The 20172-nt window shown below is 49.3% G+C and overlaps 2 protein-coding genes across 5 annotated transcripts; one reads left to right on the forward strand and one right to left on the reverse strand.

Moving 5' to 3' along the window:
• The first annotated feature begins 3415 nt into the window (after window positions 1-3415).
• On the forward strand, window positions 3416-15522 carry PHKG2 (phosphorylase kinase catalytic subunit gamma 2). 3 transcript variants are annotated; one of them, XM_036824914.1, is made up of 10 exons: window positions 3416-3513; window positions 3918-4030; window positions 10700-10875; window positions 11131-11185; window positions 12208-12273; window positions 12356-12519; window positions 14317-14407; window positions 14503-14656; window positions 14729-14854; window positions 14953-15517. In XM_036824914.1, the coding sequence occupies exons 2-10, from the start codon at window positions 3936-3938 to the stop codon at window positions 15244-15246; spliced, it is 1221 nt and encodes a 406-aa protein (XP_036680809.1). In that variant the 5' UTR covers window positions 3416-3513; window positions 3918-3935; the 3' UTR covers window positions 15247-15517. The 3 variants fall into 3 exon arrangements, with proteins under 3 accessions (XP_036680809.1, XP_036680808.1, XP_036680810.1); XM_036824913.1 differs by having other exon boundaries at window positions 3479-3586; window positions 14953-15522; XM_036824915.1 differs by lacking the exons at window positions 3416-3513; window positions 12208-12273 and adding an exon at window positions 3517-3586 and having other exon boundaries at window positions 14953-15522.
• CCDC189 (coiled-coil domain containing 189) lies at window positions 13756-20105 on the reverse strand. 2 transcript variants are annotated; one of them, XM_036824916.1, is made up of 9 exons: window positions 19495-20105; window positions 19131-19162; window positions 18483-18548; window positions 18141-18310; window positions 17528-17598; window positions 17227-17343; window positions 17076-17145; window positions 16908-16997; window positions 13756-15817 (listed from the first exon to the last, which is right to left on the reverse strand). In XM_036824916.1, the coding sequence occupies exons 1-9, from the start codon at window positions 19696-19698 to the stop codon at window positions 15639-15641; spliced, it is 999 nt and encodes a 332-aa protein (XP_036680811.1). In that variant the 5' UTR covers window positions 19699-20105; the 3' UTR covers window positions 13756-15638. The 2 variants fall into 2 exon arrangements, with proteins under 2 accessions (XP_036680811.1, XP_036680812.1); XM_036824917.1 differs by lacking the exon at window positions 17227-17343 and having other exon boundaries at window positions 15606-15817.
• Between the last annotated feature and the right edge of the window lie 67 nt (window positions 20106-20172).

A 20172-nucleotide genomic window follows, 5' to 3' on the forward strand; every position in this document is an offset into this window, starting at 1 on the left:
TGACTGTATTACAATTTACCCATTTTCTGTTAGTGGACTTTTGGAACATTTCCCATTAGGATATTATGAATCATGCTGCTTTGGACATCCTTGTACATGTTTTTTGAAGTACATGTACCCTGGGAATGAAATTTTGGGGTTATTTCACCAGCAGAGAGACCAAAAGAGCACCTAAAGGAATTAGAGATGTTGCACACTGAAGATTAAAGGGGAAGGAGGGGCACATGATGGTTGTTTTCAGTGTTCCAAAGTGTTTCAGGAAGGAAAAGTGAAGGGAATCCATTGTTGGTCCAGAGGTTAGAACTACAACAATGGGTAGAAGCCATATAAACAGCAGTGGTTCTGAACCTTGACTTCACAATGGAACCTCCTGGGGAGCCTTAAAAAGTAACTTATGCCTGAGCTTTACCCCCCCAGAGATTCTGATTTAATTTGTGTGAGGTGCTGCCTGGGCATCAGGATAACTCATTTTAGAGAGATTTTTTACAAAAAATTTTTAAAGCTAGTATTTGATTAATTAGCAGCTTCAGTTTAACTAGAATATCCCATTTCCCCAAACTGATTACATGAGGTCTTGCTATTTTTTAACTCTTTATTTTGAAAAAATTTCAAATCTATAGAATAACAGTACAATGAACTCGTGTACTCTTACCTAGATTTATAATGTTTAACACTTCACCACATTTGCTTTATATCCTTCTAAATATACATAATTGTTACTGCTGAATCATTTGAGGGTAAGTTGAAGGCCCTTCATCTCTAAATACCTCATGATCTATATCTCCTAAGAACAAGGATATTCTCTCACATAACTACAGTACAATTATATAATTCAGAGAAGTTAACATCTGTACAATATTATCTTCTAATATATAGTCCATATTCAAACTTGCCAGTTGTCCCAATAATGTCCTGTATAGCAATTTTGCTTTAGGGTCCAGTGTGGGAACACTTAACTGCATTTAGTTTGTCATACCTCTTTAGCATTCTTCAATTTTTAGTAGGTCCTCACCCTTTCTTTTTTTGTCTTTCATGACATTTTTGAGGTGAGGCCATTTGTAGAATGTCTCTCAGTTTGGGTTCTTATGACTGAATTCAGGTTATGCATTTTTGGCTGAAATATTACATAAGCTGTATGTCCTCAATACATCACATCGAGAGGCATATGTCAATTTGCCCTTTTATTGGTGGAGGTAACATTGACAACTTGATTTTAAGGTAGTGTCTGTCAGATTTCTGCAGAGGTAAAGATACTTTTTTTCCTTTGTAATTAAAAAGTTATCTGTATAGGGACTTCCCTGGTGGCGCAGTGGTTAAGAATCCGCCTGCCAACGCAGGGGACACGGGTTCAAGCCCTGGTCCGGGAAGATCCCACATGCCGTGGAGTAACTAAGCCCGTGCGCCACAACTACTGAGCCTGCGTGCTGCAACTACTGAAGCCTGCGAGCCTAGAGTCCATGCTCTGCAACAAGAGAAGCCACCACAGTGTGAAGCCCATGCACCGCAACGAAGAGTAGCCCCCGCTCACCGCAACCAGAGAAAGCCCGCGTGCAGCAACGAAGACCCAACGCAGACAAAAATAAAATAAATAAATAAATAAATAAATAAATTTACCAAAAAAAAAAAAAAGTTATCTGTATAAATACCTCAGCAAATTTTTACCAGTAACTTTAATGCCCATTTTGCCCAAGTCATTTATTCTGAGGCTTACAAAATGTTGATGATTTAACTTTATCATTCTTTCTATACTTATTAGTTGGCACTCTACTATAAAGAAGGTCTTTTTCTCTTTCATTTATTTATTTACAATTTTTAGTGTCAGTATGGTCTCAGATTGTTTTTAAATTCAATTTGTTATATCCATTACTGTCATTAGGCTTCTTAAATTGTTTTGTTGAGGTATAATTTACTTACAGTAAAGTACACAGATCTTATGTGTGCCGAATGGTGAATGTTTTTACATGAACACACCTGTGTAATCACCACCTAGGTGAACAGAACATTTCTAGTACATCAGAAGGCTCCCTCATAGCCCTCTCAGTCTCATTATCATTTTTGTCCCTGATTTCAACCTGGTTCTTGTGTCTAAGTCCCCATCTTTCTTCACTTGCTTTCTGGCACAAATTATTCCAGGCTCATTTTGTACTTTCTCTGCTCCAGCCTGGGAATTGGCCATTTCTCCCAAGGAGCCCTGGTTTCTTTTATTGAGGACTGTTACTTTGAAATCAGTATCTAGACACTAGCTTTGCTCACTCTGCTGGGACATTATTGCTTCTAGGCCCTTTCAGAGGTTAGAGCTAGAAAATATCTAATTTTATCTAAAGTAATTTCTTAAAATCATACCTCCAACTTCAATCAATCATAAGGTGCTCTCCTTTCCCTATTCCAGATTCCATATTCCCACAGTAAGAATCTAGGCTGCCAACTACATCAATGTTTATTCACTTGCTCAATTTCAAAATAATTATCCCATTATGCTACCAAACAACAAGTCTACTAAGTAAAGTACAAGATTTCTTTGCAACTATTTTGTCTTTAGATTAATGGTATAAGGTCAAAGTACTCTGTTAAAAAGTTACTTGGATTCGTTTTTCTCCTCTTACATGCTTGCAATCCCAAAGTGACATTTCTAAGATAGTTAGATTAAATGAATTCATTCTCTGCCTCCTGGAACACAACCTCCACAAGGGTAGGGACCTTATTTTTTTTCATTGCTATTAGTCTAACTCTTAGACGCTCAACAAATATTTGTTGAATGAGTAAGTGAATGCCAGGGTTGAGCTGTGCACTGAGAAGATTTATGAAGTGAGTCGCTCCTGGCAGAATCTCATAACCTGGTAGGCTTCGAACCAAGTGTGATATTCCCCAAGGCTTTCGGGAGGTGGTGGTGGAAGACTGGGAAAATGTATAACCCCAGATGGTGAGCACTAGGGCATTGGAGGTATTCAAGAGTCGGAGCAGCCACAGGACGAGAAAGCCTCTTCTGGCTGACGAGCCGTGGCTCGTACAAGCTCGTACCAAGTAGCCAAGTTGAGGTCCAAGTTGCATGCTCTGCCCCTCAAAGCAGGCGCTTTGGACTAGGCTGCTAATATTTTTAAAAGCCGAATTCAGATAGAGATTCTGAGAGACTGAGGGGACCATGCCCAAGTCCGGGAGTCGGAGGCGCAGCGAGTCCCGCGTACCGGATACCCGGAGGTCACACTTACCGGTAAATCTAACTTCCGGGTCCCGTTCCAGGCCTCCAGCCCCACTGGTCAATAAGCTCCGCCCCCTGCTGGCCCCAGCAGATGCCATGCCCTGATTGGCCGTATCTGAAGCCCCGCCCTAGCGTCGCAACCTCAGGTAACTCCGAGCTCCAACTCCCGCGCCAGCCTCGGGACTGTCGGCTTCTTATTGGACTACCAGTTTCCAATCGGAAGGGTGTTTGAACCTCAGTCTTCGGGTGGCGCTGGCCATTGGCGGACAGGATGGGGGCGGGGCCTGAGGTCGTCGCCGGCACTGCCTGTGGCTAAGGTAAGGGACTAGAGGCGAACCCGGCGACAGGGCGGCCTCGCGTCGACTCTGACTTCTCTCCCCGCCCCCGCGGGTGAGCCCGCGCGAGACCCCGCGCCCCCTCCCAGCGCCCGCCCAAGTGCGCCTGCGCAGCAACAGCCACCAGTCCGAGTACCCCTTCCCCTCTTCCTCCGCACCTTTTCCCTTCCTCTCCCCCGCCCCCCTCCCTGCCTTGCCATCCCGTCCCGACCCCTAAGGCCCTTTCGTGGGGTCTCCCTAGTCCCTGTCCTTCCCCCACCCTGTCCCCATCCCACAGGATCCTGGCTCCCCAGCCGCAAGGGCTGCGCCTCCGCGAGCCGCGATGTTCGTCCTCTCAGAGCCTGTGGGCCTCCCTGCCTTCACTGCCCTCCGTTTCCTCCACACAGGCCCCCACCTACTTCAAAATGACGCTGGACGTGGGGCCGGAGGATGAGCTGCCCGACTGGGCTGCGGCCAAGGAGTTTTACCAGAAGTATGACCCTAAGGACGTCATTGGCAGGTGAGCCCACGGCAGGGAAACAGAGGTCCAGAGAGGTCAGGTCCTAGCCAGGGTACACAGTTCCCTCTGAGGGGTGAAGAGTTCTAAATGGGAAGGGTCAGTGGTGAGTGGAGGAACATTTGGTGGCTAGACTCTTATTCTGGGTCAGCCCCCATTTTTTCACGAATTCATTCATTTATGTGTTCAACAAACATAATTCAAGCACCTACTGGGTGCCAGACACAAAGGTAAATATGGGGAGGGTAGAAGAGATGTTTATGCCCTGGAGGTACTCCAAGTGATGTGACTGAAGGAGACACATGAACGTATAAAAAGTATCAGGCTGTGTAAAAAGTGCTGCTGGGTCTCAGAAAACCACAGCTTCCCAGAAGTGGTGATATTTGGGTCTTGAAGGATGAGTAGGAGTTCAGCACACACCAAATAGAAGGAAGCCGTCACCTGTAGAGGCAGTGGCTGATACATTTATTCATCAAGGTTTCCTAAGCATGTACAATGTGCTGGGTGCACTGTGCTAGGCACTGGAGATGTAAGACCCACACCTTAACATCTTACAAGGTTTCTGTTCTCCTGGAGTTTATGTTCTAGTGGTAGAGAGAGACAGTAAACACGAAAACAAGTTAAAGTTCAGTGTAAGTGCTAGGGAGAAAATAAATAGGGTTATGGAACAAGAGTAATTAATGGAGCTGAGACTTGGACGATGAGAATGAACAGGTCATGAGCTGAGGCAAGATATATTCCGAGCAGAGGGAACTGCCGTGTGCAAAGGCTCAAGATAGGAAAGGGCCTATTCAAGCAATAGATAGAAGATCATAGTGACTAGAATGTTGTAAGAGTGGGGAAAGGTGGAGGAAATTAAGTTGGGGAGGTAAATAGAGGTTGGATTATGTAGAGCCTTGGGCCAGGATAAGGAATTTTTTTAGAAATAAATTTATTTATTTATTTATTATTTATTTTTGGCTGTGTTGGGTCTTCGTTGCTGCCTCGGGCTTTTCTCTAGTTGCGGCGAGTGGGGGCTACTCTTCGTTGCGGTGCACGGGCTTCTCATCACGGTGGCTTCCTTTGTTGCGGAGCACGGGCTGTAGGCGCGTGGGCTTCAGTAGTTGTGGCTCGTGGGCTCTAGAGCGCAGGCTCAGTAGTTGTGGTGCACGGGCTCAGTTGCTCCACGGCATGTGGGGTCTTCCCGGACCAGGGCTCGAACCCGTGTCCCCTGCATTGGCAGGCGGATTCTTAACCACTGCGCCACCAGGGAAGTTCCAGGAATTTTTTTTTTTTTAAGCAGATATTCATATTTTTAATTTTTATTTATTTATTTATTTATTTTTGGCTGTGTTGGGTCTTCGTTCCTGTGCGAGGGCTTTCTCCAGTTGCGGCAAGCGGGGGCCACTCTTCATCCCGGTGCGCGGGCCTCTCACTATCGTGGCCTCTCTTGTTGTGGAGCACAGGCTCCAGACGCGCAGGCTCAGTAGTTGTGGCTCACGGGCCTAGTCGCTCCGCGGCATGTGGGATCTTCCCAGACCAGGGCTCGAACCCGTGTCCCCTGCATTGGCAGGCAGATTCTCAACCACTGCGCCACCAGGGAAGCCCCAGGAATTTTTTTTTTAAGATTTTTTTTGATGCGGACCATCTTTAAAGTCTTTATTGATTGTTACAATATTGCTTCTGTTTTATGTTTTGGTTGTTTGGCCGCAAGGCACGTGGGATCCTAGCTCCCCAGGGATCGAACCCGCACCCCCTGCATTGGAAGGCAAAGTCTTAACCACTGGACCGCCAGGGAATTCCCTAGGATAAGGAATGTAAAGTTTATTCTGGTGATACTGGTGGTTTCCAGTAGGGTAGTAATGTGATCTGATTTACATTTCTGTGATTTGGGGCCTAGGAACCTAATCTTTCTATGCCTCAAAGTTTCTCCATTGTAAATGGGAGAATTAGAAAAAGAGCCTACCTTGTAGGTTGCTGTGAGGAAGGAAAGAGTTAATATGATACTCTTAGGACACATCCTGGCACATGGTGAGTGCTCAATACAGATGTGTTATTACATTTAAAAAAGATCATCTGGCTCTTATGTGGAGAGTGGATAGGAGAGGGGCAAGAATGGAAGCATAGAGACCAGCTAGGAAGCTACTGATTCATTCAGGCTAGAGATGGTGATGGTTTAGACTAGAGTGGTAGTGGTAGAGATGGAGAGAAGTGGATAATTTAGGTGATGGCTTGAAGGGAGACTTGATACAATTTCCTGAAGGATTGGATATGGACCACAAGGGAAAGGGAAGAAAACAAGAATAAATTCTAAGGTTTGGATTTGAGTGCTTGAGTACCATTTACTGAAATGAAGAAGACTGGGGAAGATCAGTCTGGAGGGAGGTGTGAGCAAGTCAAGAGTTCCACCAACTGGAGCTGTCCAGTGGGCATGTGAGTCTGGAACTCAAGCAAGAGCGCTGGGCTAGAGCTGTTAACTTGGGAGGCATCAGCATATAGATAGTAGTTGGCAAGAGAAATGTAGAGTAGTGAAAGAGGCCTAGGCTCAGACCGTGGGGCATGTCACCATTAAGGAGTTAGAGAAGGAGGAGCCAGCAAGGGAAACTACAGAGATGCCATCTGTGAGTTAAAAAGAAAAACACAAGAGTATGTTTGGAACTTCCCTGGTGGCTCAGTGGTTAAGAATCTACTTGCCAGTGCAGGGGACGTGGGTTCGATCCCTGGTCCAGGAAGATCCCATATGCCACAGAGCAACGAAGCCCGTGCGCCACAACTACTGAGCCTGCATTCTAGAGCCCGTGAGCCACAACTACTGAGCCCACGTGCCACAACTACTGAAGCCTGCGCGCCTAGAGCCCGTGCTCCACAACAAGAGAAGCCACGACAGTGAGAAGCCCGCACACCGCAACGAAGAGTAGCGCCCCCGCTCGCTGCAACTAGAGAAAGCCCGCGCGCAGCAACGAAGACCCAACGCAGCCAAAAATAAATAAATAAATTAATTAATTAATTTAAAAAACCACCAACTTTAAAAAAAAAGGAAGAGTATGTTTCTGGAAGGTTGGCGTGGTCTGCTGTGACACATGCTGCTGAGGCCAGGAAATCCAATGGGGGTGTGACCATTAGATTTGTTCAGACTCCTTTTAGATAGCACATGGAGATGTCAAAAAGGTTGTTGGAATCAGGAATTCTGGAGAGAAATCAAGGCTTGAGACAGCGTAGCAGGAAGCATTTGCACATAGTTGGTATTTAAAGCCCCTGGGGGGAATTCCCTGCGGTCTAATGGTTAGGACTCTGTGCTTCCACTGAAGGGGGCATGGGTTTGATCCCTGGTCAGGGACTAAGATCCCACATGCTGCGTGTGGCGTGACCAAAATTGAAAAAAAAAAAGCCCCTGGGTCTGGATGGAGATCACAGGGAAGAGAGAATATTGGGAAAAGAAGAGAGCTGAGATCCAAGTCCTGAGATGCTGCAAGGTTTCAGGACCAGGTGAGGGAAGATGCACTGAGGCTAGGAAGAGCCCTTAGGTAAAAACAGTGGTTCCACTGCCAAGGGCACAGAAGGACCAGTTTTGAAGAAGGCAGATCAGAGAGTAGGGTCCTTATCATTTCATTCCAAGATTACTGTGGTAGCATCATCCCTCGTCTCTCTCTTCTACCTTTTCCCTCTTGTTTTTCCTGCACAGTAAATTACCTGCACGCTCTAACTAAATTACTTTTTCCAGAGTACCAATTTCAGACCTGAAGCTTTAAAAGAGCTGGAAATTGGTGATAAGTTATAAGTCACTGAAACAAAGGTTGAAGAGCAGGGTTATAGCCAGGGATGAGGCTGAAAAGAGACTAAGAAGTTGGTGAAGGCCTTGAGTGACAGATGAAGGAATTCGGATTTGATTTTTATCTTGTAAGTAATAGGGAGGCAGTATGGAAAGAAAACAAGAATTTTGAATGCATTCCACAGGTAACTGTAAGGTTGAAAGTATTAGGTATCATTAAAAAGAGGACAGTTGCTTTAGGGGTACTGCTGAGGAATGAGGGGACACAGAACTTAGTAAAGAATTTAAACAGGGAAGTTTTTAAGCAGTGAATGACACGATTGGGGCTGTTTTAAGAAGCTAGTTCTCAAAGCAGTGTGGCAGATAGGTGGCAGTGGTTGAGATTAGCAGCAGGGAGATCAGTTAGGAGACCACTGTGGTGGTGGGGATGGAGTACTAGGAAACAGATTTGAGAGATAATACAAGATGGGCTGGACTGGTTGGATGTGGTAGATTGTGGAGGAGAGGGCGAAGCCAAGAATGGCACCAGGGTTTCTAGTTTGGGAGTCGGATTGAATGGCATTGCTATTAATTGAGATCAGGAATTGAGGAGCTAGTGTCGGGAAGATTAAGTGTTCAGTGGTCATGATGACAGTGAGAGGTCTCTAGGATCCTTGGGAAGCAATTCATTCAGTAAGATGTGTTGGCCTGACATCTGGGGGAGTTCCCTGGTGGCCTAGTGGTTAGGTTTCTGGGCTTTCACTGCCATGGCCCGAGTTCAATCCCTGGTTGAGGAACTGAGATCCCGCAAGCTGTGTGGTGCCGCCAAAAAAAAAAAAAAAATGGCTGGGGGGGGTGGGGTAGACAATCTGGGCATGAATGTTGAAGTCATGGAGGTGGATAAGATTACTGAGAGTGTATATAGCCTGAGAACAGGGCCAAGGTTGGGATCCTGGGGAAGTCTTAACACTTAAGGGATGGGCAGAGAACAAGGTACTGGGGTGCATCAGTAGGAAGAGTTTGGACTTTGAAGACCCAGGTTTCCCATGTAGATAGTCATGACACATAGTAGGAAGGCTTAATTAAAAGGGAATGCTCCTACAGGTAGGGGCTTCCCTGGTGGCACAGTGGTTGAGAATCCGCCTGCCAATGCAGGGCACATGGGTTCGAGCCCTGGTCTGGGAAGATCCCACGTGCCAAGGAGCAACTAAGCCCATGCGCCACAACTACTGAGCCTGCTCTCTAGAGCCCACGAGCCACAACTACTGAAGCCTGCCTGCCTAGAGCCCATGCTCCACAACAAGAGAAGCCACTGCAGTGAGAAGCCCGCGCACCGCAATGAAGAGTAGCCCCCGCTCGCCTCAACTAGAGAAAGCCCGCGTGTAACAACGAAGACCCAATGCAGCCCAAAAAAAAAAAGAATAAATAAAATAAATAAATTAAGAAAAAAAAAAGGGGAATGCTCCTACAGGTAAAATGCTATAGGATACCAGCGAAGGGAGTGGCCCCTCCCTCCTGGAGAATAAACAAAGAATTGGTAGACGCAGCATTCATTTTGGGCCTTAAAGCAGGGATTCTTTGCTCTATGACTTCAAAGGATCTTTGACCACCCCCCCGCCCCGAAATAATAAAAATGTTGGATATATGTGGCAGAGGTCTCCAGCTTTCCACAAATTCTCAGAGGTTCATTAAAAGATGAGTAATAATTAGACCAGGGACCTCAAACTCAGGTGCCCTTAGTAGTTGGGCAGAAAATGAAAACTGTGAAGTGACCAAGAGTAAAAGAGTAGGAAGTGGTGAGCATTGTGGCAGCTGGAGCGTTCTTGTTCCAACTAAGGTATGTGAATTCAGACTTGTAAATAACAATGCACTGACCACAGTGTAATATATCTGTGGGCTGTGTTTGCCTGGAGGGTCAATAGTTTGCATCCACTGATTGAACCAGAGATGTGGGTGACAGGCATTTCAAGCAAAAGGAGTTACATAAAGGCAAGGAGGCCCTGGGAGCACAGCAGTGAGGTTATGTGAAGGGCAGCCAGGGAAGCAGCATGCGAAATGTGGTATGAGGTCAGATCCTGGAGAGATTTGCACCTTAGCCTGAAATACTTGTAGGGTCACACAGAGTTGGTGACAGAGCCCAAGCAAGGAGATCCTTGTCTAGGACTTTGTCTTTTTTTCTTTTTTTCGGCCGTGCCATGCGGCTTGTGTGATCTTAGTTCCCCAACCAGGGATCGAACCCGAGCCCTCTGCAGTGGAAGCGTGGAGTCCTAACCACTGGACCGCATGGAATTCCCTAGGACTTTGTCTTTACAAAGCCAAATGGGCTTTTCTGTCTCTACCTCATTAACGCCTTTCAGCATCCCTTCAAGATATTGTTGGCTACATTTCAGAGCAGGTGAAGTGGAAGCCCAGAGACCTTATGTCAGTGGGTCACTTGGAGGTTAATTAGTGACAGATTTGGGGCCTAAACCAAGATCTCCTACTTCTCAACTTTGGTCTTCTGGTCAGTGGCCCAATATTTATTTGGAGCCTCCTTCACTTGAGGTATTGTAGGGGAACTTTGGGATTTAGATGGGGTAACCGTGGAAGTGGGTAAAATCTGGAGGGAGCCTTCCCACTTTCTCCTTGTGGGGTTCTAGGGCAAGGGGCAGGTTCTGGGGCCCAGTGCCTAGGCTCACCCATGGAGGGAGTGGCAGAGACTGGAACCCAGGACCCCTGCCTGCCTGCCCTATGAGCTTTGTGTAGCACCTTGCTGGGTGCCCAGGTTGCTTGCTGAGGCTACTGTGAAGCTCCTGCAGGCCAGGGTGAGCTCCTTGGGAGTTCGCCCTGTTGTCTAAATGGGTTTCCAGAGTCTGGCGTAGTGGGTGTGAGGCTGCCGAGGCTCTACTCTGCGTGGAAATGAGAGAGTAGGAGGCCCTGACTTGTGTGTTGTCTGACTCTGGCAGAGGAGTGAGCTCTGTAGTCCGCCGTTGCGTTCATCGAGTTACTGGCCGTGAGTTTGCGGTGAAGATCATGGAGGTGACAGCTGAGCGGCTGAGTCCTGAGCAGCTGGAGGAGGTGCGAGAAGCCACGCGGCGAGAGACACACATCCTTCGCCAGGTCGCCGGCCACCCCCACATCAGTGAGGCTGCATTCCCTGCTCCTGTTAGCCCTGCCCACAGCCCACTTCCCCCAGCACTGCCTCCACGCCTCTGCTCCCTTACTCCTGGCTCCGCTGCACCTCAAAGTGTGGCCAGCCTTTGGGTCCCTACTGCCTCCTTTGGTTCTCCTTCCTTCCCAGTAACAGCCCACTGCTGCCTCAGGGTGGAAAAGGCCCTTTAATGTGCATCTGCTCCTTTCCATCTCTGTCTCTCTGCCTTTCTGCCTCTTTCCCCAGTCACTCTCATCGATTCCTACGAGTCTTCTAGCTTCATGTTCCTGGTGTTTGACCTGTGAGTATCTCCCGGCCCCAATCGAGAAGCCTCCTCCTCACCTCCATGCATGGACCCAGCCTTACAGCACAGTGGGCTGAAGACCACCCTGCTCACACCTTCCTCTGCTCCCGCTCAGGCCTGCCTGCCAGCTCAGGGCTCTGGCCCTTCTCCCTAGGTGTCCAGATTGAGGCAAGTTCTTCAAGAGTCATAGTGACCAGCTAAGTACAAAGGGTCTTCATGAGACCCTGTTTTAGGAGGAGAGTGTTCATCCGTGAGCTGACCACTTATAAACAGACTCTCCCTCACCAGTCGCCCGGTGTTCAACACCCTCCACTGGAGTCTCTCTCTGCCCATCAATTCTTTTTCTGGTCGGTCTAAAGCTGAATGTCAGATATTATACAGTGCTATAATGCAAACTAGTTGCAAAGGTACTTCAAAAGAGAATGGTTTGGATACCAGATGTTTAAGAGAGGCCCTTGGAAGAAATTTACAAAGTCTTCAGACAGAAATGACCCTCTGCAAGAGTCGTGGGGAAGTGGGAAGTATCTGTTACACCACCATGCAACTTTGCGGAACCTGATGTGTTCTTTATTTCAAGGATTGACGCAGAGTTGCAATTATAGCCTCAGTTTTTAAAGACAAGATAAAATAAGCAAAATTCAAAATAAAGTCCCATTCAACTTTCTTGCTACTATTAACTGTAAAATTTTGGTCCGTGGTCTAAATAGATTCACTTCAAAAGGCGTTTTTTGAGTGTATTCTCAGATAACACAGACTTCCTGTAAATGATTATTATCACAAGGCACTTATTCTTGCTAAAATAGCCCCCTTGTGGCAGATATTTTGACGGCCACCCTATTGGGCCAAAGTGCCCCTGACATCCGGTTCACTCTTGGAGTGCTCTGTCTCGAGACCCTTTCATTTGTCTACAGAGGGATCTCTTTACTGGCCTTTTCCGTGGTATTTTCTGTGAGCACTGGCTTCTTTTCTCAGCTGCCACTGTGAGGTGCACCTATCTCCCAACCCCTCCTATCCCTTAGGATGCGGAAGGGAGAGCTGTTTGACTATCTCACAGAGAAGGTGGCCCTCTCAGAAAAGGAAACCAGGTAATGGCTGAGCCTGCAGCCCCTGGGATGAGCAGGGGTGGGGCGGGGCAGGGAGAAGCAAAGGAGACTGTGCCTCCCTCAGGTCCATCATGAGGTCTCTGCTGGAAGCAGTGAGCTTTCTCCACGCCAACAACATTGTACACCGAGACCTGAAGCCTGAGAATATTCTCCTAGATGACAATATGCAGATCCGACTTTCAGATTTTGGGTTCTCCTGCCACTTGGAACCTGACGAGAAGCTTCGAGGTGAGGGGACCTGGTACCCTGAGAGGCTTGGGAGGGAAAGAGGCTCAGGCCTGGGGCTGGTTGGCTGGGTCTGAGAACTGGGTCCCAAGTACCAAGGAAAGGAAGGTCATTGAGCGCTTGCCAGGTCCCACTGGGTGCAGAGCCTTGTGTGCAAATCAATGTGGGCTTCCTGACCTGGAGGCAGACAAGTGAGCAGATCATGGCACACAGCAGGCAAGGGGCCATGCCAGGAAGGAGTACCTGATTCAGCTGTAGGGACCCACAGAGGAAGGGGCTTGGACCTCGGCCTGGGGAGGCTGGGCTTGTCGCAGGAGGAAAAAGAGGGAGCGAGGGACAGCAGGGCTCAGCTGTGCCTTTGGGGTCTGGCGGAGGCAGGTCCACAGTGTGCTGCTTAGGTGCTATGAGGAGCCTGGTGTGGCGCGACAGCCCTTCTCACCTGGTGCCCACACATTTGTTGTGACAACCGTTTCTAGTGCAAGTGGAAAACTAAACAAAGTTCAACTGTGAGACTCCTCAGAGCCTTTAATATACTACTTCCTCTCCTTCAGTGGCTCTGCATTGGACTTACTAATAGCTAACATTCACTGGGCACTTATTGTGAGTAAGGCACCACGCTGAGTCTACATGGCTTATTTCTCTAGATCCTCTCAACAGCTCTGAAATAGTATTTGTGTCTCTATTTTATAAGTGGGCTTAATGAGGTGAGGTGACTTGCCCAAGGTCACGTAGGTGTGATTTGAACGTGGGCAATGTGACTCCGGAGTTCATGGTCTTAACCTGTGGACTTACACATCTTCCAGATGCTGTGCTTTGTGTCCCTTTGGGCTGCCACATACACTTCCCTATTCTGAATCATTTCTGCCCCTGCCCACTCCAGCCTCTCCCTTGGCTTGGATAATTCAACTTTTACTTTAAAGCTCTATGTCAGGTTAGAGCCCTTGCTTTTTGCTCTTATATCTCCCCCACTTCATGATACCTGTCTTACTCTGTTATTTGCTTTCTGGTAGGTAGTGAGCTTGGTAAGGGCACATCAAATTCGCCACTGTGTCTAGTGTGGTGCTTGGCACATGGTAGGCGTTCAGTAAATAGTTTGAGTTGGAATGCATTTCCCAAGAGAAATTCAATTTCTCAATTCAGGCCTGTTAAGATCTCTTGGAAGTGTGCCATGGATCACAGTTTGGAAATTGCTGGGATGGAAGAATTGGTGCCAGAAGAAACTAAAAATATAGGATTAGATCAAGTCATGGAGGGCTCTGTGCTGTAGGAATCTAGACTTGATCCTGAGGCCATGATGGGTAGCCAGGGAAGGGTTTTAAACAAACAATTTACCCAGAATGTGCCTTAAGAAATCCCATATTCCTACTCATTCCCCTTGGTTGAGTGGTGGTTCCACTAACCGCAGTAGAGATTATAGGAGGAGGAATAGATTTGGGCAGAAAGGAATGCAGAAAAGATTTAAGTTTTGTTTTCTATGTGTGTATATATGTAAAAACATGATAAAAAGTTGTGTAAGGAGTGGGTTGGCTGGAGGGTTGGGGGAGGCAAGTGGTACAGTTGGATAGCACCTTGAAGTCAATCTAAAAATCAGGTTTTCCCAGGAAGGCCACCAGGAGCCTTGGTGGGTCCTTGAATTGTTCAGCAGGGCTAGGGTCTAATATCGAGACTTGGCAGAAGGCAGGCAGGAGCAGAATGGGAACACTTGGGGCCCTGGTGGTGTTGAGGCTCCAGCAGAGGTCTGGTGTTAAGGGTCCTTGAGGGGGCTGTGACATCCCATCAATCTCAGGCCTCTCTCCCCAGAGTTGTGTGGGACTCCAGGGTATCTAGCACCAGAGATCCTTAAGTGCTCCATGGATGAAACCCACCCAGGCTACGGCAAGGAGGTCGATCTGTGAGTTTCTGGTCTCCCCCTTCCCTCCTCCTTCATGTAGTGTCCTTCAACACATTCGCTCACCTAGTCCTCCCTGCCTGTGGTCTCTTTCTCAGCTGGGCCTGTGGGGTGATCTTGTTCACACTCCTGGCTGGCTCACCACCATTCTGGCACCGACGCCAGATCCTGATGTTACGCATGATCATGGAGGGCCAGTACCAGTTTAGTTCACCTGAGTGGGATGACCGTTCTGACACTGTGAAAGACCTGGTGAGCTGGGGCCATGAGAGGGCAAGGAGGGAGGCCCAAGAGCTGCCCCTCATGCTCTGGCATTTCCCGTAGATCTCGAAGCTGCTGCAGGTGGATCCTGAGGAGCGCCTGACAGCTGAGCAAGCCCTACAGCACCCATTCTTTGAGCGCTGTGAAGGCAGCCAACCCTGGAACCTCACCCCCCGCCAGCGGTTCCGGGTAAGCCTGAGAGTGTCAGGGTCTGGGCCTGCTCCTCTGTCCCATGATTCTTCTTGTGGTGGATGTGCCAGTGGAGCTCACACTGCCCCCTTTCCCAGGTGGCAGTGTGGACAGTGCTGGCTGCTGGACGGGTGGCCTTAAGCACCCACCGTGTACGGCCGCTGACCAAGAGTGCACTGTTGAGGGACCCTTATGCGCTGCGGCCAGTGCGGCGCCTCATTGACAGCTGTGCCTTCCGGCTCTATGGACACTGGGTGAAGAAGGGTGAGCAGCAGAACCGGGCAGCCCTCTTCCAGCACCGGCCCCCAGGGCCTTTTCCCATGATGGGCCCTGAAGAGGAGGGGGACTCAGCTACTATCACTGAAGACGAGGCCATGCTGGTGCTGGGCTAGTACTTCAGCCCTGAGGAATCCCAGGAAGCAGAACTCTCCAGGAGGAGGATTTTTATCATTCCAGCTCCTCTGGGTTCTGGCCTCAGGCCCCCCCCATGCCTGGCCAGGCCCGCCACTGATCAAACTATCATAGAGACCAGCCCTGTACACCTACCCCCACTGGCCAGGGCTTTGAGATCAGAGCTGAGGTGGAAGAGAGCCACCCAGAGTGCCATGCCTGGCCTTATCCATGCTGCCTGTGCCACGTATGCAATAAAACCTGCTACACACCAGGGAGAGCCAGCGTCCTGTGTCTGGTGCCTGGCTTCGGCAGGGAAGCCCAGAAGGTGCTCAGGAGGGGGGCGGGGTAGGGCCACTTTGGTCCAGGCCTTTATTGGGGAAGACGCTGGGGGTCACTTGGTCTTGTTCTTGCCTTTGCCTGGAGGTAGCTGGAGGGGCCGCTCGAGTGCGGTCAGCTTGCTGCCGAGCCTTTCCTCACTGGCCTTGAGCCGTTCCTCCACCAGTTGTTGGAGCTGCTCCAGTTCCTTGTTCATCTGGGTCTTGATGTAGGCCCGGAGGACGGAGACCTGGCCTGCAGGGGCAGGGAAGAAGGGACGGGTCAGAAGAGATGCCGTCTGGGGCTGAGGGATTGCCCCTAGCCAGGCAAACACAACCTTCCAGGGTGCCCCTGGGAGCTACACTAGTGGCAGTGTTGCTTCAATTCAGGAAATGTCAGCCAGCCCTTCTGTGAGAGAAAGATGGGCAGAGTAGCTATGCTGCTGCATTTTCTGGATTGCTACTTAGTAGCCTTGTGACCTTAGGCAGGTGACTTAACCTATCCATGCCTCAGTTTCCTCTGTGTAAAATGCAGATAGTGATAGCACCTAGCAACTAGGATTGAGAGAGGATTAAATGGGTTAATATATGTAAAATGTGGGAATTCCCTGGCAGTCCAGTGGTTACAACTCCACAATTCCACTGCAGGGGGCATGGGTTCGATTCCTGGTCGGGGAGCTAAGATCCTGCAAGCCACATGGCACAGGCAAAAAAAAAAAAAAGTATATATATATATATATGCTTAAAATGGGGCCTGCCTGGCACATAGTGTTGTCAAATGTGTGCTGGCTATTGTCATTGGGTTGGCTTTTTTTCTAATTTTTATTTATTTATTTATTTATTTTTGGCTGTGTTGGGTCTCTGTTGCCGTGCGTGGGCTTTCTCTAGTTGTGGCGAGCGGGGGCCACTCTTCCTTGTGGTGTGCAGGCTTCTCTTGTTGTGGAGCACAGGCTCTAGGCATGCGGGCTTCAGTAGTTGTGGCTCACAGGCTCTAGAGCGCAGGCTCAGTAGTTGTGGCGCACAGGCTTAGTTGCTCCACTGCATGTGGGATCTTCCCGGACCAGGGCTTGAACCCGTGTCCCTTGCATTGGCAGGTGGATTCTTAACCACTGCGCCACCAGGGAAGCCCTATTGTCATTGATTTTATAATCCTTTTCTGGGATTCCTGCCTCACCCCCAGCAGCTGTGCTTTTATCTGTTTGCCATCTTGGACTTCTGCATAAGGAATCAGTTGGAGAAAGGACACCATGACTAAAACAAAAAGTCTGAAGTCCTGATATGGTCTAAACCCTTCATTTCACACTTGCCCAAAGTCACAGGGAACCCTAACCCCTCCAGGTCCTCACTTGGCTCTGGCTCTGGCTGGACCACTGTTTCCGGTTCCTCCTTCTCTGGGGTGACTGCCTGCTCCTCCACCTCTTCGCCCTCTTCTTTCTCTGCAAGCCAGAAGGCAGGAGGAGGCTTCAGCCCCAGCCCCAGCGCAGTCCAGCCCTCGCCCCGGCATTCTCCCTTACCCGTCTCATCCTTTGGCCAGAGCTTGGGTGCCTGTAGCCCCACGTAAGTCAAAGATAGATCCAGCCGCACCTGGGAAGAGGGAGGAAGACGTCTGCACTGAGGGAAAGGGGGGAGATGAGGGGTGGCCTCTTGTAGTCCATGGCCCAGTACCTGGGGTGTGAAGACGTATTTGTAGAGCTTGAAGTGGCGGAAGTAGGTGTTGACCACATAATCTGCCAGGGCCAGCAGCTGTTCCTCCTTAAAGAGGTTGATACTGAAAGGGGGCCGCTGTTGGGATGATTGGGAGTTAGAGGACTGACCACCTCCTGAAGCCCTCACCTTTTCTCCAAGTGCCCAGCAATCCAGGAGCAGGAAGAGCCCACTGTGGCCTTCAGAGGAAGATGAGGGTCATGTGTGTAAGACAGGGTGGGAGGCTGGGCTAGACCTTATCTGGGGGGAGAGTGAAACTGACCCTGATTCCATGGCAAAAAAGAACACTGGTGAAGTAGCGGTAACATTCCTCCACGTTGCCCAAGGGGGTTGCTGGGAGGGAAGGCAAGATGTGACAGTGAGTACCCTCCCTGATAATCATTCATTTTAGTCACTCAACAGCTACTTATTGAGCATGAGCTTTAGAAGTAGAAAGACATAGGCAACAAATATTGAGTACCCACTATGCACTGTTCTGGGCACCGAACCAGACAAGTTCCTGCCCTTAAGAAGCGTATATTCTAGTGGAAGTGACGGACAGTAAACCAAGAAATACATAGTTTAGCCCTCGTTAAACATTCTGTAGAAAATTAGTTCCAGGAGTAAAGCAAGAGCTGTTTTATTGAGCACTGTGCATATATCTACATATATTATATATAATATTTCTCAGAACAGTTTCCTAATGTTAGTGCTGTAGCCTTATTATAGATAAGGAAGTAGAGGATTTCAAAGGTGAAATAACTTGGGTGTGATACTGCTGCTAGTGATGACGGAACAAAGATTTCAGGTGCTAATCCTGCTTTTACTTCCCCTGGTCACTTGTGCCAGCCTTCTCCTCTCCCCTGGACTCAAAGCCTTCGGGGGCCTCCTCTTACCAATACAGGCCTTGTGAAGATCTTGGAGCAGGGCACAAGCCGTTGATGTCTGCTCCAGGGAGAAGCCTTGTTGGCGGCAGAAGATGAGTGCATGGGAGAAGAGGTCCAGGGTGATGGCGTCCCGAAGGCTCTGCGCAGGAGAGCCTAGCCCCAACAGCTCGGCCAGCACCCTTGGAAGGGAGAGAGGAAGGAATGAGTGACAACCGGAGCCTCCCTTCACCGCCCCACACTAGTGTACAGCAGGCTTTGGAACCAGGCATTCCTCATGCCTTCCCAGCCCACCCACCCCCAAGCCTTCCCCAAGAGCTAGCTCTTATTCCCCTCCCTGCTCCCCCTGCATACTCCCTCATCTCCTCAACGTTGGCTGTCTTCTCCAGCCTGTGCATGGAATGGATGTCCAGGTACTTCCTGTCATAGGAAAAGAGGGGAAAAGGTGTTGGTGGCCATTATGCATTAATCTCATGACAGGGCTATGATGGCTAGAGCATTGGACTGGGAACCAAGAGACCTGAGTTAGAGGTTTGGCCCTTCCACTAAATTGCTGTATAACCTTAGGCAGGTCACTCCCCTCTCTGGGCCTCACTTTCTCCATCTGTAAATAGAGGGTATGGCCAAAATGAACTCTTATGATCCTCTTCATCTCTAAAGCGTAGGGTTAGGAAACTTGAGTTCTGGTCTCTGCCACTCCCTTACTGTATAACTGGTCAAGTCTCCCTCTGTGAACCTCAGTGTCCCCATTTGTACAATGCTCCATAGAGGCGTTGATACTACATTTACATTCTCAGTCTTTGGCTCCCCTCTTCTCACACTCTCTTTGGACTGGGGCAGCAGGAGACCTGACTTAGTCATCTCGGGTAATTGCATCTCTGGGCCTCAGTCTCCTCATCTGTAAACTGAGGATACCGTCGCTGTTGACAGGATTGTGGGGAAGCCCTAAAGGAATAATACAAGTGTGAAGGGTAACTTTCCCCCAAAGCTCTTCACACTCACCATATGCAGATCCGGGGCTGGGGCAGTGGCGGCTGCAGAGAGAAAGCGGATTGGGAAAGGCAGAGCTGTGTTGTTCATGGCCCCTAGTTCTTGAGCCGTTGCGAATCTCTAGCGGGCCTAAGAACGCGCTAACTTGCCTTCTCATCTTAAAGACTAAGCTACGAGCAATGCTGGCGGGCTAGGCTTCAGCGACCCCTAAGTACTATTCATGAACATATTAACAGGGGGAGTCACACACCCCTGTCTCTTCACCAAGGCAGCCCGGGAAATGTCTTGAACGTTAGAAAGCATAACGACGGGTGGCGCCCTGCTGGGGAACCCTTTTATAAACATTCATGAGTGGACCACTCTGTCCAGTCCTCACCGGGAACAAGTTGGCTGCAGGATCTTCATCCGCATTCACTGAAGCCACGGTCCCCGACGCGGTATGCACACCTGTTCCCATCCGCGTGGCCGATTCATCCAATGATCTGAGGTCTTTCTTGGGTTCTCTCCGCAGTTCGTAGTGCTGTTCAAGCTCCGACTGCATTTTCAGTCCCTGGAATTGGCTGGACTTCCGGCGGATCATCTTGTCGCTCCTCTGTGCCGCGGGGCACCACAGGTTCTGTCCTGCCTCGGTTCTGGGACAGCCGGTTCTCCGGCAGCGGCTGCCAAGGCCTGGCCCTCTATCGACGCTTCAGCCAATCTACGCTGCAGAGAGGCCCGGTGCAGCCAATCCGCTGGGGGCGTCTTCCTCCGTCTCAACAGTGACCGTTGCTAAGGGGGTTCTTGGAGCAAGGGAGAAAGCGTACGGCGCTCGCCAATCAGTGAGAAGGGAATGCGCGTGCGTAATAAGCTGCAAGGCCCGCCCCCGTGCCCTCGCTTCAAAGTTGCTATTCTGAGGCAGGCGATGTCATTAGGACTGGAGAGTAGAAGTGTGTTGTCGGTTACCGTAGGAACTGTCTACTGGCCAATCACTGAGAGAAAGAGGCGGTGTTCAGAAAGACACCAAACGGGACCCGAAAGGCGGGACAAAGCGCGACCAATAGAAACAGGAAGTGGA

The sequence above is a fragment of the Balaenoptera musculus genome, chromosome 15, assembly GCF_009873245.2.
Source record: "Balaenoptera musculus isolate JJ_BM4_2016_0621 chromosome 15, mBalMus1.pri.v3, whole genome shotgun sequence".
Classification (NCBI taxonomy): domain Eukaryota; kingdom Metazoa; phylum Chordata; class Mammalia; order Artiodactyla; family Balaenopteridae; genus Balaenoptera; species Balaenoptera musculus.